This window comes from Trachypithecus francoisi, unplaced genomic scaffold, assembly GCF_009764315.1.
Source record: "Trachypithecus francoisi isolate TF-2019V2 unplaced genomic scaffold, Tfra_2.0 Lachesis_group12, whole genome shotgun sequence".
Classification (NCBI taxonomy): domain Eukaryota; kingdom Metazoa; phylum Chordata; class Mammalia; order Primates; family Cercopithecidae; genus Trachypithecus; species Trachypithecus francoisi.
This window is the reverse complement of record NW_022681457.1, coordinates 8,404,339-8,423,847: the sequence shown is the minus strand read 5'-3', so window position 1 is coordinate 8,423,847 and position 19,509 is coordinate 8,404,339. Positions and strand designations below refer to the sequence as shown.

General features: G+C 42.7%; 1 protein-coding gene across 5 annotated transcripts in view; it reads right to left on the bottom strand.

The window, feature by feature from the left end:
- Positions 1 to 6,438: 6,438 nt before the first annotated feature.
- Positions 6,439 to 19,509, bottom strand: part of LOC117093626 (zinc finger protein 888-like) — a 385,964-nt gene continuing 372,893 nt past the window's right edge. For 2 of the 5 annotated variants that reach the window (XM_033229014.1, XM_033229016.1), the window contains 2 exons: positions 15,759 to 15,885; positions 6,444 to 9,047 (listed from right to left, as the gene is read on the bottom strand). In XM_033229014.1, coding sequence (XP_033084905.1) covers positions 7,534 to 9,047; positions 15,759 to 15,885 — 1,641 coding nt within the window. In that variant the 3' untranslated portion in view covers positions 6,444 to 7,533. Of the gene's footprint in view, positions 9,048 to 12,057; positions 12,108 to 15,758; positions 15,886 to 16,180; positions 16,310 to 19,509 lie in introns of those variants that run through there. The other 3 variants (XM_033229015.1, XM_033229013.1, XM_033229017.1) reach the window with 3 other exon arrangements.

Sequence of the window (19,509 nt, the reverse complement as noted above, 5' to 3'; positions counted from 1 at the left end):
GGAAATAGTACCTCTCTGAGAAGTCGACGTGGGGCGGTAATTGGATCCAGGAAAGTTCCTTGCTATTGAAATTAATTTTATCGATTTAATTTCAAAGCCTTTAAGTTGTCTAGGGCAGGAAGGCAAGCTAGAATGCGAAATGCAAAGGCTTCCCTGAGCGAAACGTACAATTTCATGCCAGTGGTCCGCAGAACAGAATAGAAATGCTCCTCCTTTCTATTCTCCATTTACTGAAGTGGGAGACTCCACCCTGTGCTCAGCTCCAGAGACTTCCCTAGGGCCACCCCAGGGGGTGCGGAGCGGACGGCCCAGGCCTAGGAAGAGTGAGGTCACCACCTGCTGCTTAAACACAGCAGGGATGCGGGCGACGTGGCGGGAGTGTGGGGTCCCAGCTACTCAGGAAGCAGAAGCAAAAAGATCGCTGAGCGCAGAGGTCCAGCCTGGCCAAAGACCCTCTATCCCAGAGCGCCCTCCTTCGTCTCAATAAGAAAAAAGGTGATTTAAAAAAAAAAAAAAAAAAAAAAAAAAAAAAAGCACTGACATTGAAACAGTGCATATAAATTGCCCAGTTGTTCCTTACATTTGTTATTTCACGCTGCACTTAAAATGAATTATTCTTGTCCTGGAAAAGAGTCAAACTCAGTAAAATATTTTGAGAGGTTTATTCTGAGCTAAATATGAATGACAATCAGGAGGTCCTCAGAACATGTGCCCAAGGTAATGGGGAACAGCTTGTTCTTAGACATTTTAGGGAGGCATTAGACATCAATCACATTTAAGAAATACATTGCTTTGGCTCAGAGAAGTGGGACAACTCAAAGCGGGTCTTCCAGGCTATAGGTAAATTGAAACATTTTCTAATTGACAATTGGTTGAGTTTGTCTAAATACCTGGGATCAGTAGCAGAAATGTTCAGGTTAAGATAGAAGATTGTGGAGACAAAGGTTGTTTTGAAGTCTTCTGTTGGCTGCCCTTAAAGATAATAGATGACAAATGTTTTCTATTCAGACCTGTAAAAGGTGCTAGCTTCTTAATCTCTTCAGGACTGGGAGGACCTCGAAGAAAAAGATCTAGCTATGTTAACAGAGATTCTTTACAGATGCACATGTACCCCTCACAAAGGACAGCTTTGCAGGACCATTTCAAAATATGGCAAAGAAACATGTTTTGGGGTAAAATATTTTGACTTTCTTCTTTGTCACATGTTATTCCAGAGTCAGACTGGAAAGTAAGACAGGATATATAGGACTAAATAAAACCATCTGATGAGTATTTATGGTTTGTAGGGCATGACTCCCCAGACTCCTCAGATAGGAATTTAGGCAAGATAAAAAAAAAACAGACCTTAGTCCTCATTCTCAAATCCCTTTTTTTTTTTTACATTTCTTCCTGCAATATATTTAAGTGATAAACGTTGACAACATATCAATAATTCCTAAATGTATTGTAATATTCACTTTACGTGCCTTCTGAAAATAAGTAGAAAATGTACTTTTTATCTTCAAGCTGTAGTGTTTTTTTTTTTTTTTGAGACGGAGTCTCACTGTGTCTCCCAGACTGGAGTGCAGTGGCACAATCTCGGCTCCCTGCAAGCTCCACCTCCCGGGTTCACGCCATTCTCCTGCCTCAGCCTCCCAAGTAGCTGGGACTACAGGCGCCCGCCACCATGCCCGGTTAATTTTTTGTATTTTTATTAGAGACGGGGTTTCACCATGTTAGCCAGGATGGTCTCGATCTCCTGACCTCGTGATCCACCCGCCTCGGTCTCCCAAAGTGCTGGGATTACAGGCATGAGCCACCGCGCCTGGCTTCTGTAGTGTTTTTTGTTTTTTTTTTTTGTTTTTCCTTAGAAACAGGACCTAGTTCTGTCACCCAGGATGGAATGCAGTGGTGGGAATGCTGCTCACTGCAACCTCAACCTCTGGGGCTCAAGCAGTCCTCCCACTGCACCTCCCAACTAGCTAGGGCCACAGGCCCTCACCACCAGGCCTGGATAATTTTTTAACATTTTTTAGAGTCAGGGTTCCACTATGAGGCTCAGGCTAGCCTTGAACTCCTAGACTCAAGCAATCTTCCCACCTTTGCTTCCCAAAGTGCTGGGATTCCAGGGGAACCACCACACCCATCCAATTGTAATCTATTTTAGGTGTTTTCTTTGTTGTTCTTTCCTGAGTGTTCTATCACGTGTGAATAACAAAGGCTGTAAAATAGGCAGTCTTCAAACATTGGGATTTATTTTCATATAGAGAATAATTATGAGATATTACTAAGGATACATCCCAGTCAGGTTATTCTGTTTTACGTGGGCCCTGAAGAAAATACAACTAGGCCGGGCGCGGTGGCTCAAGCCTGTAATCCCAGCACTTTGGGAGGCCGAGACGGGCGGATCACGAGGTCAGGAGATCGAGACCATCCTGGCTAATACGGTGAAACCCTGTCTCTACTAAAAATACAACAACTAGCCGGGCGAGGTGGCGGGCGCCTGTAGTCCCAGCTACTCGGGAGGCTGAGGCAGGAGAATGGCATAAACCCGGGAGGCGGAGCTTGCAGTGAACTGAGATCCGGCCATTGCACTCCAGTCCGGGCGACAGAGCGAGACTCCGCCTCAAAAAAAAAAAAAAAAAAAAAAAAGAAAATACAACTAAATTACAAAATTGGCTGGGCGCAGTGCCTCCTGCCTGTATTTCCAGCACTGTGGCAAGCCTAGGCGAATGGATCACCCTGAGGTCAGGACTTCGAGATCAGCCTGGCCAACACGGCGAAACCCCATCTGTACTAAAAATACAAAAATTAGCTGGGCATGGTGGCACGCGCCTGTAATCCCAGATACTCAAGAGGTTGAAGCAGGAGAATCGCTTGAGCCCAGGCAGCGGAGGTTGCAGTAAGCTGAGATCTCACCACTGCACTCCAGCCTGAGTGACAGAGACTGCATCTCAAAAAAAGAAAAAAAATTATAAACTTTTAAATCACCTCATTTCTGCATGCAATAATTTTATGGCAATATCTGTAAGTTAACATGTAGTATGTACTATATTTTTCACTCATATCCCTAGTTATCGAAGGTTTCATTTATCAAACACTAGTAATTAGCTAAAACATAATTACGTTTAGGAAGAAATTAGCATATCTAAAATATTAGCAAGTTTAAAAAAGCATAATGTGGCCAGGCGTGGCGGCTCGTGCATGTTAATTCCAGCATGATGGGAGGCTAAAGCAGAAAGATAGTGGCCAAGAGTTGGAGGCCAGCCCAGGCAACATGGTGAAACCTCATCTTTATATTTTAAATATTTATTTATTCATTCATCTTGGAGATGGAGTTTTGTTCTTATTGCTTAGGCTGGCGTGCAATGGTGTGGTCTCGGCTGACCACAACCTCTGCCTCCTGGGTTCACGTGACTATCCTGTCTCAGCCTCCCGAGTAGCAGGTATTACAGGCATATGCCACCATGTCTGACTAATTCTCTACTTTTACTAGAGAAGGGGTATCTCTATGTTAGTCAGGCTGGTCTCGAACTCCCGATCTCAGGTGATCCGCCCACTGAGGCCTCCCAAAGTGCTAGGATTAGAGGCCTGAGCCATCGTACCCAGCCTCTATGTAGCTTTTTAAAAAATCCTTGTCGCTATCTTGTTTAGGAATAAAATTGGAGGAAGGTTTGTCTGACACTGTTCCCAGCTTGACTTTTCTCTTTGACTTAGTAATTTTTAAGTTTCTTTCACAAGCTTCTGACAAACATAATGCTTTGACACACTGATATTGCTTTATATAGATTTTCCAAAACAGTAAAATCCAAGGGTCTGTCATGAACTGGGTTAGTGGAGGCGAGAAGATTCCCAGAAGACTCCTGGTCTCAAGCAAACCTCCTATCTCAGCCTCCCAATGTGTGACGAACACAGGTGTGATCCACTGAACCCAGTGGAATCTCCATCTCAAAAAACAAAAACAAAAAGCAATACAGGAATTAAGGTACTCTATGGAATTACATCATTTGACTTTTTTTTTGGAAATGAAAAGTCTGACGTATTTATTACTGAACCGAGTCAACCAACGTGTTCATAACAGATTCAGAGAGAAAAAAATGTATTCCCAATAAAACATGTCCCACTCTTCAGATAGTGGTGACATTTTCTGCTTGATATGGTAACGTGACTGTAATGCTCAGACAGCATAAATATGTGTGCCACCTCATGTGCAATTCCTTACAGACCCAGCTTGGTTCTTCTCCAATGTCTCCTTTAAAAGTTGTGCCTGATTTTATTACCAGTTTTCATCTGAATCCACTGGGGAATGGAACGATTTTGCTTTTTTTCTTGGCCAGGAATCGCTTAATCCTGAAAGTCTTATGAGAAGATATGGCTAGAAGTGGAGTCAAGTACACACCACGATGGCAGAGAAAAGAAGAGAAGGGGCTTGATATTTATTATTATTATTATTATTATGAGAGAAAGTCATTGTTGTTGCCCAGGCTGGAGTGCAATGGCATCATCTCGGTTCACTGCAACTTCCGCCTCCTGGGTTCAAGCGATTCCCCCACCTCAGCCTTCCGAGAAGCTGGGATTACAGGTGCCTGCCACCATACCTAGCTAATTCTTGTATTTTTAGTAGAGATGGCACTTCACCATGTTAACCAGCCTGTTCTCAACCTCTTTTTTTTTTTTTTTTTTTGAGACGGAGTCTTGCTCTGTCGCCCGGACTGGAGTGCAGTGGCCAGATCTCAGCTCACTGCAAGCTCTGCCTCCTGGGTTTACGCCATTCTCCTGCCTCAGCCTCCCGAGTAGCTGGGACTACAGGCGCCAGCCACCTCGCCCGGCTAGTTTTTGTATTTTTAGTAGAGACGGGGTTTCAGCGTATTAGCCAGGATGGTCTCGATCTCCTGACCTCGTGATCCGCCCGTCTCGGCCTCCCAAAGTGCTGGGATTACAGGCTTGAGCCACCGCGCCCGGCATCAACCTCTTGACTATTGTTTCTGCTGTTAGCTATCAGTCTTCTTCATTGCAGCACAAACAAGATTGTTGTTTTCTGTGAAACTGATGTGGATGGTCTGCCTGCTGTTCCATACATAACCTTCAACATTGTCTTCTCACAACTCAAAATGAGTTATCCATTTACAAACTGTTGATTTCTTTTGGGCATCATCCCCATAACCTTTTCATAAAGCATCAATGATATCATTATTCGTCTACCCAAACTTTACCATAAGTATTTTTTTTTTTTGAGACAAGATGGAGAGCAGTGGCAAGATCACAGTTCACTGCAGCCTCAACCTCCCAGGCTCATGCCATCCTTGGGCTGCAGACTCCACAGTAGCTTGCCCTGCAGGTATGTGCCACCATGCCCAGCGAATTTTTGTGTTTTTTGTATAGAAGGGATTTTCACCATGTTACCCAGGCTGGTCCTGAATACCCGGGCTCATGTGACACACCTGTCTCGGCCTCTGAAAGTGCTGGGATTAGAGACCTGAGACACTGCATCTGGTCTCATCGTAAATTTGATGTTTCTTCTTATTTCAATTTTAGTAGAATTTATATTGCTTTGATAAGAGTCTCTTTTCAAACTCATGCCTTATCTTTCTTAGTGTCTCAAACTACAGCCTATTCAGACATGTTATAACAGATTTGCACCAGTTTATTTTGGTGCAAAAACTGTGAAATTCATGCACAATTTTCTCATAATATGTATTTTTCCATGAGCTTCTTGAAGACCTCTTGTACTAGAAAACTGTATTCAAGAGGATATATAAAAGGATTGTAGATATGTAAGTGCCATTTACTTCTGACATCCAAGGATGGTTCAACATATTCAAGCAAATCAATGTGATATACCACTTGAACAGAATGACAGATGAAAACCACATCATCTCAATAGATGGAGAAAAATCATTTCACAAAATTCAACGTCTGATCATCATAGAAATCTTAAAACAGCTGGGTGCAGCGGCTCATGCCTGTAATCCCAGCACTTTGGGAAGCCAAGGTGGGCGGATCACGAGGTCAGGAGATCAAGACCATCCTGGCTAACATGGTGAAACCCCGTCTCTACTAAAAATACAAAAAATTAGCCGGGCGTGGTGGTGCGCGCCTGTAGTTCCAGGTACTCGGAGGCTGAGGCAGGAGAATGGCGTGAACCCGGGAAGCGGAGCTTGCAGTGAGCCGAGATCCCGCCACTGCACTCCAGCCTGGGCAACAAAGCAAGACTCCTTCTCAAAAAAAAAGAAAAACAAAGAAATCTTAAACAAAATAGAGAAGGAAATTTACCTCACCAATAGAAAGACCATTGATGAAGTGACCAACGTGGAAATAACCATAACCAAGCAGGGAAAACGGAATGCTTTCCTGTAGGATCTCAAATGATTCAAGAATGCTCTCACTTTTTCTATTCAATAAATACAGGCTGTCCTAGCCAGAGCAATGAAATAGCAAAAGAAATGAAATGCCTCGAAATCAGAAAAAAGTAAAATTATATTTGTTTGTAGATGACATCTTCTGTGTAGAAAATCAGAGTCAAAGTACTACTGAGACTAATAAACACATCAGTAGATTTGCACAATACAATATCAACACGAAAAATTAGTTGAATTTTCATACATTAACAATAAACAATTTTAAATGAAAATTTAAAAACACTTCATTTGCTAGAGAACTTAAAGTAAGAAATACCTAGGAATAAACAGAAAGACGTGAGAAATTCATGCACTGACATTTACAAACATTGATCGAAATGATTAAAAACATATATAAACATACAACCCATATTGATGTTTTGGAAAAATTAATATTGTTAAATGTTTATGTAACCCAATGTGATTTAGATTCAACGATACCCATAAAAATCCCTATCAGTTTTTGTTGAAGAAACAAAAAAACAGGCTGGGAAAATGGCTCACATCTGTTGGCCAGGCTGCTCTCAAACTCCTGACCTCAAGTGATCTACTCAACTTGGCCTCCCAAAGTGCTGGGATTACAGGTGTGAGCCACCGCACCTGGCCTAATCCTCTGAACATAAACACTTTAATCTCAATTAATGCTTGAACTCAATGTTAAGTCAACTCAAACTCAGGTCAATGCTGATTTGAATCTAATGTCAATTAATGGTTGATGGTTTGCTATACTCACTGCATTTGGAACTATTACCTCAAAAATGAATTTCCTGATGTCCTGCAAGGAGTGACCTCAGACTAAAGACCTTGCCACACATATGACACCTGTAAGATCTCTGTCCAGTACGGATTCTCTGATGTGTAATGGGGCATGAACGTGAAATAAAGGCTTTGACACAATCATCACACTTGTGAGGTTTCTTTCCTGTATGAATTCTCCTATGTTTTGCATAAGATGAAACTTGACTGAAGATCTTGCCACAATCATCACCTTTGTAAGGTTTCTCTCCAGTATGAGTTCGCTGATAAACTGCAAGGTAAGAATGATGCCTGAAAAACTTGCCACATTTATAACACTTGTAAGATCTCACTTCATTATGGTTCTCCAATGATTTGCAATGGTTGTAGCGTTACTGAAGACTTTGCGACAATCATTACATTAGTAAAGTTTCCCTACAACATGGATCGCTTGATGGTGAATAAGTGTTGATTGGCCACAGAAGGCTTTGCCACACTTATTACACTTGTACGGTTTCTCTCCAATGTGAATTCCAGTATGTTGTGCCAGGTGTGAATCATACCTGAATGCCTTGTCACAAACCTTACATTTGTATGGTTTCTCTCCAGTATGAACTGTCCTATGTATTTCAAGGAGTGACTTGAAATTAAAAACTTTGTCACATTCTTCACATTTGTAAGGTTTTTCTCCAGTATGAAGTCTATGATGACGTGCAAGGTTTGATTTTCGATTAAAAACCTTGCCACAATCATTACACTTGTAAGGTTTCTCTCCAGTATGAAGTCTATGATGATATGCAAGACTTGATTTGTGATTAAAACTTTTGCCACATTCATTACACTTGTAACGTTTCTCTCCAGTATGAATGACCTTATGCATTACAAGAGATGAATTTTGAACGAAGGTCTTGCCACACTCATTACACTTGTAAGGTTTCTCTCCAGTGTGAATTATAATATGTTGTGCCAGGTGTGAATCACGTCCAAAAGCCTTGTCACAAATCTTACATTTGTATGGTTTCTCTCCAGTATGAATTCTGCTATGTCTTTCAAGGTGTGATTTGCGACTAAAAACTTTGTCACATTCTTCACATTTGTAAGGTTTCTCTCCAGTATGAAGTCTATGATGACGTGCAAGGTGTGCTTTCTGATTAAAAACCTTGCCACATTCATTACACTTGAAAGGTTTCTCTCCAGAATGAATTGCCTTGTGAATTACAAGGGACGACGTGTAACTGAAGGTCTTGCCACACTCATTACACTTGTAAGGTTTCTCACCAGTGTGACATCTACTATGGCATGCAAGGTATCGCTTCTGATTAAAGACCTTGCCACATACATCACATTTATATTGTTTCTCTCCTAAATGGATTATCTGACGTTTTTTTAACAGTGAGCTACAATTAAAGGCTTTGTCACTCTCATTACATTGGAAAGATTTTTCTCTCATGTGTACTTCCTGTTTTTGTGTGAGTAATGAAGAATGGAGGAAATTATTCCCATACTTACTAGAAATATGAGTTTTAGGAATACAAGAAATTCTTTGGGATGTTGAAACTGAGGAAGCATCATTGATAGACTTCTCAACTTGATTATCAATTTCCCCTTTGCTCTGAAATACCTGCAGTTCAGGCAGATGCAAATGAAAGCTTGATCCAACCTCATCTTTAATAGGCTTGTTTCCAGCATGCCTTTGATCATGTCGGTCTGTACTACCAGTCAACTTTCTGATTTCTGTCATGAGTGCTTCATGGCCATTTCTTTCATCTTCTTGCCACTGAAACTCAAAGTCCTGAAAATCTTTCTCAATTTCCTGGAGGGAAAAATCTCCAATGTGATGACTTGCTTGTCTTTGCAATGTCCCAGTGTGGATCACTTCCGTATTGCCTTGCCCTGTTGATGAGAACTTCCTTGTCATGCATTTGGAAGAGATAGCTACAAAATATAAACACCAATAGGTTTCCAATTAAGTGCAGATGGTAAATAATACTGAAATGTGTAAATAGGACACAAATAACAATACTTATTTTGAAATTCCCAAACATGATCTTCAAAGTTTAGGAACACAAAAGAACTAAGATTCTTTAATAAATAAAGGGCAATTACATGTATTTCAAATCATTTCTACGGAAGCCTATTCCCAATATCATGACAAAACACTGACAGGGTACAAACATGTGTAAGCCTGAAGTAAGGAGTGTTTTTCCACTGTGACCCTAAAGTGTATCATAATTTGCAAAAAAAAAAAAAAAAAATGACTGTCACATCAAAGAAGGAAAAAATATATATTCTTTATATTTACAGTGTATTCAGAGTATACAAATAAGCGTTAAAGGACCAGACAACATACTATATTGGTAAATAATCCACAACAAGCTCTTGTAATGATAATCAAAATCAATGGAAATTCTGTATTGTCAAACAATCATAGCACTGAGAAGGTAAGAAAAGATTACAAAAATTTGCCAGGCATGGCGGCCCGTGCCTGTAGTCCCAGCCACGTGAGAGGCTGAGGCACAAGAATTGCCAAGAGGCAAAGGCTGCAGTGAGTCAATATTGCACCACTGCACTCCAGCCTGGATGACAAAGTGAGACTCCATCTCAAAAAAAAAAAAAAAAGGCAGGGCATGGTGGCTCACACCTGTAATTCCACTATTTTGGGAGGCCGACACGGGCAGATCACCTCAATACAAAAAGTAGCTGGGCGTGGTGGTGTGAACCTGTAATCCCAGATACCTCGGAGGCTGAGGAATTGCTTGAATCCGAGAGGCGAAGACTGTGGGGAGCTGAGATTGTGCCACTGTACTTCACCCTGGGCGAAAGAGTGAGACTCCATCTCAAAAAAAGAAAATGTTAATACATTTTTCTGAATAACGGTGAAATATTTCCTATATCCATGTAGAACAGGCACTTTGTGACTTTTTAAAAAATATTTTATTACTTTTATATTTTTGAGACGGAGTCTTGCTCTGTCACCCAGGCTGGAGTGCAATGGCACGATCTTGGCTCACTGCAACCTTCACCTCCTGGGTTCCAGTGAGTGTCTTGCCTCAGCCTCCTGAGTACCTTGGATTACAGGCAAGCGCCAGCATGCCTGGCTAATTTTTGTATTTTTAGTAGAGAATGGGGTTTCACCATGTTGGCCATTTGGGATTACAGGCGTAAGCCACTGTGCCCGGTGGCACTTTGTGACATTAATGAGAGAAGTGTGTCAATTATATTGCATGCCACATACTGAATACTCACATGTAAAATCATAAAATTCAATTAATAAAATATTGTAACCAATGATAAAACAAGAAAATAATACGTACATTCATACATTCTGCAGAATTGTAAACAATTCCCACTTAAGAAAAAAGCCACAATTTCTACTTACCACCAGCACACAATATAAGAACTGAATTACATGTTAAGATCACTACCTTCTGATTTTAACAGATTGACCTCTGATGAGGTCAAGGAAATACACAGCATTATAACGAATAAGAATTGACTAACGGCCAGGTGCGGTGGCACATGCCTGTAATCCCAGCACTTTGGGAGGCTGAGGCAGGCGGATCATGACGTCAGGCGTTCGAGACCAGCCTGGCCAACATGCTGAAACCCCATCTTTACTAAAAATACAAAAAAAAATTAGCTGGGCACGGCGGAGGGTGCCTGTAATCCCGACTACTTGGGAGGCTGAGGCAGGAATCCTTTGAACCCAGGAGGTGGAGGTGTCAGTGAGCTGAGATCAGGCCACTGCACTCCAGTTTGGGCGACAGGATAAGACTCGAACTACACAACTACTTCTCAAATTCGCTTTGGCAGTTTTGGTATTCTCTAATAGGATGTTCCTGCAGATGCGGACTTTGAGAGAATTCAGTCATGGGTGTTGACTACTCATGAATAGGACCAGCACATTTATAAAAAGAGATATTAAAGGGCTCACTGCCTCTTCTTTCCACTGTGTCAGGACATGGCAGGAAGATGGCTGAGCTAAACCATGAAGAAGGCTCTCACCAGGAACCAATTTGGCTGGCACCTCGCTCTTGGATTTCCCACTTTCCAAATTCATGAGAAATAGATTTCTGCATCTTAAGCCTCCCAGTTTAAGCTATTTCCTTTTTTTCAGATTCAGTCACACTCTGTCACCCAGGCTGGAATGTAGTGGCATGATTCTCCTACCTCAAGTGATTCTCCCACCTCAGCGCAGAGTCACTCTGTCACACGGGCTGGAGTGCAGTGGCATGATCTTGGCTCACTGCAACCTACACCTCACGGGTTCAAGTGATTCTCCTGCCTCAGCCTCCTAAGTAGCTGGGATTACAGGTGCATGCCACTATGTACAACTAATTTTTTTTATTTTTAGTAGAGACGAGGTTTCAGCATGTTGACTAGGCTTGTCTCAAACTCTTGACCTCAAGTGATCGGCCTGTCTCAGCCTCCCAAATTGCTGGAATTACAGGTGTGAGTCACTGCGCCTGGCACATTTTTGGCATTTAGTACATTCGAGGTTTCACCATGTTGGCCAGTCTGGTCTCAAACTCCTGACCTCAAGTGATCTACCCACCTTGGCCTCTGAAAGTGCTGGGATTAGAGGGGTGAGCCACCATGGCCGGCGATTCTAAGCTATTTCTGACAGGACAGTGTAATGACTGAGGCAGGAACAGGAGAATCTCATCATCAACATCACTGATGGCTTACAAATCTTATTAAACAAAGGAACTTAAGAGTCTGTACTGTAAAAATTGCAATCCTTGAAGCCATCTAATAGCACTAACATGTTAAAAACCTTGAGACAGGCTGGTGCAGTGGCTCATGCCAGTGATCCCAGCATTTTGGGAGGCTGAGGCAGGAGGATCACAAGGTCAGGAGATCGAGAACATCCTGGCTAACAAGGTGAAACCCTGTCTTTACTAAAAAAAAATACAAAAAATTAGCCTGGCGTGTTGACACCCACCTGTACTCCCAGCTACTTGGGAGGCTGAGGCAGGAGAATTGCTTGAACATGGGAGGTGGAGGTTGCAGTGAGATGAGATCACACCACTGCACTTTAGCCTGGGCATCAAAGCAAGACTCCATCTCAAAGAAAAAAAAAGAGGAAATGGAAGAAGGCTACAGAGTAACTCTAACACACATAAAGTTCTCCAGTAAAGGTAAATTAAAAAAACAGATAGGCCGGGCATGGTGGTTCATGCCTGTAATCCCAGCACTTTGGGAGGCCAAGGCAGGCGGATCACCTGAGGTCGGAAGTTCGAGACCAACCTGACCAACAAGGAGAAACCCTGTCTCTACTAAAAATACAAAATTAGCCCTGGTCATGGTGGCCCATGCCTGTAATCCCAGCTACTTGGGAGTCTGGGGTAGAAGGATCACTTGAACCCAAAAAGCAGAGGTTGCGGTGAGCTGAGGTTGTAGCCTTGTACTTCAGTCTGAGCGGCAAGAGTAAAACTGTCTCATAAATACATATATTAATTAATTAATAAAAGGACAAATACAGAAACTGGCACACGTGTACCTTTTCTTCACAACTAAACTTTTTTCATATTATTTAAAATAAAAAGGCATGAAAAGGCCGGGTGCGGTGGCTCAAGCCTGTAATCCCAGCACTTTGGGAGGCCGAGACGGGCGGATCACGAGGTCAGGAGATCGAGACCATCCTGGCTAACACGGTGAAACCCTGTCTCTACTAAAAATACAAAAACTAGCCGGGCGAGGTGGCGGGTGGCTGAGGCTGAGGCAGGAGAATGGCGTAAACCCGGGAGGCGGAGCTTGCAGTGAGCTGAGATCTGGCCACTGCACTCCAGTCCGGGCGACAGAGTGAGACTCCGCCTCAAAAAAAAAAAAAAAAAGGCATGAAAAAACACTGTACATATATGTCAACTGAAATGGAACACACACAGAAATAATGTTGACATAAATAAAAACAAGTTCTAGTGGAGAGGGAATAGTTTTTGCAGGTTATCAAATTCTTCTGTTTTTGTTTGTTTGTTTTAGAGATGGAGTCTTGCCCTAGATCCCAGGCTAGAGTGCAATGGTGCAATCTCGGCTCACTGCAACCTCTACCTCACGGGTTCAAGCAATTCTCCTGTGTCAGCCTTCCGAGTAGCTGGGATTATAGGCACCTGGCACCATGCCTGGCTAAGTTTTCTATTTTTAGTAGAAACGGAGTTCACCACATTCGCCAGGTTGGTCTCAAACTCCAGACTTCAGGTGACCTGCCTGCCTCCGCTGGGATTACAGTCACGCACTGCCATGCCTCACTAATTTTTGTAATTTTAGTAGAGACAAAGTTTTGACATGTTAGCCAGGCTGGTTTTTAACTCTTGACCTCAGGTGATCCACTCACCTTGGTCTCCCAAAGTGCTGGGATTACAGGCGTGAGCCACTGCACCTGGCCAGGTTACGAAAATTTTAAGTTTCGGCCGGGCGCGGTGGCTCAAGCCTGTAATCCCAGCACTTTGGGAGGCCGAGACGGGCGGATCACGAGGTCAGGAGATCAAGACCACCCTGGCTAACACGGTGAAACCCCGTCTCTACTAAAAAAAATACAGAAAACTAGCCGGGCGAGGTGGCGGGCGCCTGTAGTCCCAGCTACTCGGGAGGCTGAGGCAGGAGAATGGCGTAAACCCGGGAGGCGGAGCTTGCAGTGAGCTGAGATCCGGCCACTGCACTCCAGCCTGGGCGACAGAGCGAAACTCCATCTCAACGAAAAAAAAAAAAAAAAAAAAAAGAAAATTTTAAGTTTCATCATTATGCTATAATTTAAGATGTTTAAGATACCTGCAACAATAACCTCTGCCCAAATATCTATACAACACACTTCACTTCTGCATACTGAAAGGAATGGACACTAACGTGGTTGTTATATTCACCCTGGAATCATGCTTCAACCACTTACATGTTTACTAAGAACTAAAAGACAAAACTATCTCAAATAATAACAATGGTTGGGCCATGGTGGCTCATGTCTGTAATCCCACTGCTTTGGGAAGCCGAAGAAGGTGGATCATTCGAGATCAGGAGTTTGAGACCACCCTGGCCAACATAGTGAAACCCAGTCTCTACTAAAAACACAAAAATTAGCTGGGCATTGTGGTGAGCGCCTGCAGTCCCAGCTGTAAGGAAAGCTGGGCACAAGAATCCTTTGAGCCCGGGAGACAGAGTCTACGGTTAGTCAAGATTGCGCCAATGCACTGTAGCCTGGGCGACAGTGTGAGACAAAGAAAAGACAGAAAAGGAAAAGAAAGAAAGAGAAGAAAAAAAGAACAGAGAAATAAGCGGGGGGAAAAAGATGTCTATTCAGAGATCTCAGGATTGAACCTTCCATTTTCCCACAGAATTCTCCCACTTGCAAAGAGTTTCCCCACACACTATTGGAAGGTGGAGCTTCCACTCTGCCCGTCTGAGCTCTTACCTGCCTTTACACCTGTAATACATTCCCACCCAGCTGGATTTATTTATTTATTTATTTATCTTAAGGCAGAGTTTTGCTCTTGTTGCCCAGGCTGGAGTGCAATGGTGCGATCTTGGTTCACCACAACCTCCGCCTCCTGGATTTAAGCGATTCTCCTGCCTCCGCCTCCTGAGTAGCTGGGATTACAGGCATGCACCACCATGCCCAGCTAAGTTTGTATTCTTAGTAGAGACAGAGTTTCTCCATGTTGGTCAGGCTGTTCTCAAACTTCCAACATCCGGTGATCCACCCACCTCGGACTGAAAAACTGCTGGGATTATAGGCCTGAGCCACTGTGCCCAGCCCTGAATTTTTTTTTGCTATTTTCACTTCACACTCCACAGTCCAGGGCTCTTTCCCTTGCTCCAACACAGAGATAACAGGTGAGAAAGAGGCTTCTGCTTATAAAAAGAAAGAACCATAACATGCTGGTGCTTTTCTAGAGTCCCAGCCCTACGTTTCAGTAGGAAAGAAGACATTACAGATGGATCTGGGAAAATATTTCACTAATTGCTCCACTGACTGCCTCCTGCTGAATGCTTGGGGAGCATTGTAATATGTAATATGTGGACATGGAGCTCTCTTCCAAGAACTACTGAATCGAAAATACAGGAGAAGCAAACAGAGAACTGGATATCTTTAAAGTCTGCCAGAAGGTTTTATTTTTGTTTTTGTTTCTTCAGACAGTCTGTCGCCCAGGCTGGAGTACAGTGCAGTGTTTTCAGCTCACTGGAACCTTTGCCTCCTGGATTCAAGTGATTCTCTTTCCTCAGCCTTTCTAGGAGCTGGGATTAGAGGCATGCACCATGCCAGGCACATGCCACCATGCCAGGCTAACTTTTCTATTTTTAGTAGAAATGGGGTTTCTACATGTTGGCCAGGCTGGTCTCGAACTCCGGACCTGAAGTGATCCACACACCTAGGCCTTCCAAGGTGCTGGGATGACAGGTGTGCGTCACCACGCCCAGCCTGCCATAAGGTTTTATGCCTACTTTAGTTCTGGAACCCACACTGAGGTACCATGAAAAATGCAGAACATCTAAACAAAGGGGACAGTGAAAGTCTAGATGCTACATCATAAAGCTTTTCACTTCAAACTCAATACAGTGTCCATTTTAGTCAAGCAAGAATGGGGCTCCCAAAAGAAACAAGAGAAAATACAAAGATACGCAAGGGCACATCCACAGCAGGGAAGTTATCCTCACCCAGGGAGACCAGGTTCCTATAATTCTCCAACATCACGTCTCTGTATAGAGTCCTCTGAGCAGCGTCCAGGCATTTCCACTCCTCCTGAGAGAATTCTATGGCCACATCCCTGAATATCAACAGACCCTGAAATGAAAACACATTTATACCAAATGGTTATGGGAGGAGTTCTTATCCTTACAGAAAATGAGAAGAGGAGAGAGGGGAAAGCATGGATTTCACTGTAGTGAATGTTCTGACATCCGAATAAGGGACTTTTCACCACATGATGTCCTCCCAGTTGTGTTTGATTACACTTTTTGAAGAGGTCATGGCACCCTCTCAGTATGAATTTCTTGTGTTTGTGAAAAATACAAGAAATCAATAAAAAATGAAAGCAGGGTTCCTGTGAAAGAAATGTCTGAAACTTATATTGACACACCAAGTGACATTCAGTATCTAGATGAGACATAGCATGAGTGATGTCTTCAGAGATGACAACATCCGCAGTAAAAGATCAGCCAGGTGCGGTGACACATGCCTGTAATCCCAGCTATGCCAGAAGCTGAGGCAGGAGAATCGCTTGATTCCAGAAGGCAGAAGTTGCAGATCCCACATCGCCCCACTGCACTCTAACCTAAGCAACAGAAACTCGGTCTCAAAAAAAAAAAAAAAGAAAAAAAAATTAGCCGGGCATGGTGGCAGGTACCTCTGGTGCCAGCTACTTGGAAGGCTGGGGTGGGAGGACAGCTTGACCCTGAGGGTGGAGGTTGCAGTGAGCCATGATCGTGCCAGGGCACTCCAGCCTTGGCAACAAAGCGAGACCCCGTCTCAGAATAAAATAAAATACATGAAAACAAAATTATTCAAAGTACAAAAATCCATTTATATATACATATGTTTATAAAATAATAAAACCTACTCAGACTGACAAAAAACTAGATGTTAATACAAAGCACTATCAATGAGGAAAGAGAGAGACCCTCTCATATTGTTGTATATTGTTTTATACTCAGTACCTGTTTTAAGAAAAAAACAAGGAAGTAAAACCAAAGACAGGCAGCCCGGCGCCAGGCTCGAAACCAGGCCTGGGCCCGCCTGGCCTAAACCCAGTAGTTAAAAATCAACTCATAACTTAGAAACTCATGTTATTCATAAGACTCCTGACACTGTATAGAACACTGTGAAACTCCCTGCCCTGTTCTGTTTCTCTCTGACCACTGGTGCATGAAACCCGTCATGTATCCCCTAGATTGCTCAATCACGACTCTTTCATGTAAAATCTTTAGTGTCATGAGCCCTTAAAAGGGAGAGAAATTGTGCACTTGGAGAGCTCAGATTTTAAGACGGTAGCTTGCCGAAGCTCCCAGCTGAATAAAGCCCTTCCTTCTACAGCTCGGTGTCTCAAAGGTTTTGTCTGTGGCTCGTCCTGCTATATCCTTTGTCCCAGATTTTCAAAACACATATGTGTGTGTTTATATAAGTACGTGTATGTCATACGTGTGTATATGTGTGTGTGTATATATGTATATACGTGTGTGTGTATATATGTATATACGTGTGTATATGTGTGGGGATGTGTGTGTGTATATATATACATATGTGTGTGTATACGTGTGTGTATATATATGTGCATGTGTTTGTGTGTGTGTGTGTATATATATGAGTTTTAAAAATACAAAAAGTAGCAAGTTTTGTTTAACTGAAGAGGAATCTCATCTTGCTGGAAAAGGACACTTTGGCAGTTGGGGGCAGGGGGGAATCTTGTGGGATCTAAGAAAACAGGAAATGCTTCATCCTAGAGGAAGCGATCACTCCTTCAACTGCCTGACCTGGAGGAATCTTCAGATACCTGTAGGAACGCAGGCGTGCACGGAGGCCGCCACTATGGCACTCTTTATACACAGAAAAATCGCAAATGACCCACAGGTTGTCACTCAGCCAATTTCCAATGCCAAAGAGCAAGTTATCCATGTTTACTAACATGACAACATGTAAATTTTCACAACTAGCAGGATCAAATATCAAAGTAAAATATTTCCTGGAACACAAAGAAGAAAACAGCAGACACTGGGGTCTACTTGAAGGTGGAGGGTGGGAGGAAGGAGAGGAGCAGAAAAGATAACTATTGGGGGCCGGGCGTGGTGGCTCACGCCTGTAATCCCAGCACTTTGGGAGGCTGAGGAGGGTGAATCACCTTAGGTCAAGAGTTCAAGATCAGCCTGGCCAACATGTTGAAACCCTGTCTCTACTAAAAAGACAAAAATTAGCCAGGCGTGGTGGCAGGTTTTTTGTAATCCCAGCTGAGGCAGAAGACTAACTTGAACCCTGGAGATGGAGGTTGCAGTGAGCTGAGATCATGCCATCATACTCCAGACTGAGCAACAAGAGCAAAACTCAGTCTCAAAAAAAAATAAATTAAAAAAAAAGTTATTGGGTACTAGGCTTGACGCTGAAGTAATGAAATAATCTGTACAACAAACCCTGATGACATGAGTTTACCTACGTAACAAACCTTCACATGTAGCCTCAAACCTAAAGTAAAAAATATATATATATAAAATTTTCTTTTTTAAATTTAGTACAGTTTTTTTTTAAGTCTCATAAAAATGTAGAAATACACGTGTACGAGACTTGCTCTGACACCTGGCACAGAACTGACAGTAGCGGCTCCCCAGTGAGGCTGGAAGGAGGGTGGAGGACGTGACAAGGAAAGGAGATGCTTTATAGCTAAGAGCCTAAGCTGCAGCTTTGCTTGGAGTTTTACCACAAAACAAATACATGCATCATGTGATGTTTAAATATAACAATATATATTTAATAACAATTGGTGCACCTGCAATCCCAGCACTCTGGGAGGCTGAGGTGGGCAGATCACCTGATGTCAGGAGTTCGAGGCCAGCCTGATCAACATGGTGAGACCCCGTTTCTACTAAAAATACAAAAAAAAATTAGCCCGGCATGCAGGCACACACCTATAATCCTAGCTACTTGGGAGGCTGAGGCAGGAGAATCATTTAAACCCGAAAAGTGGAGGTTGCAGTAAGCTGAGATGCCACTGTACTCCAACCTGGGCAAGAGAGCAAGACTCTGTTTCAGAAATAATAATAATAATAATAATAATAATAATAAAAATAGGTGGAATGAGAATATGCCTTTATCCCATAGGACAAAAAAGAAGTACTGCTCCCATATTTGAGAAAAATTGTAACCATTTTTATGAAAAACACCTGTTTCACAAGGCTCTCCACAGCAATTCCACAGTCTCCATGAGCTAAATGGGCTAAGAATGGTTGCATGAATCTCCTGCTATTACTGAGGTTGAGTTCATATTCTTAAAATAATAATGGAATCAGCTGAGTGCGGTGGTGCGTGCAGGTAATCCCAGCACTTCAGGAGGCCGAGGTGGGTGGATCACCTAAGATCAAGAGTTCGAGACCAGTCTAATTAACATGGAGAAACCTGTCTCTACTAAAAATACAAAAGTAGCTGGGCGTGGTGGCGCATGCCTGTAATCCCAGCTACTTGGGAAGCTGAGGCAGGAGAATTGCTTGAAAGTGGGAGATGGAGGTTGTGGTGAGCCGCGATTGCGCTATTGTCCTACAGCATAGGCAACAAAAGCAAAATTGTCTCAAAAAAAAAAAAAAACCACAAAAAACTAAACAAACAAAAACTGACGGAATCATTCATGTGTCATTCATGTCAATCTAAGAACTTTCTATTCCAATTAGTAAGTTTTTTAGTCAGAAACACAGTAACTCATTCAATTAC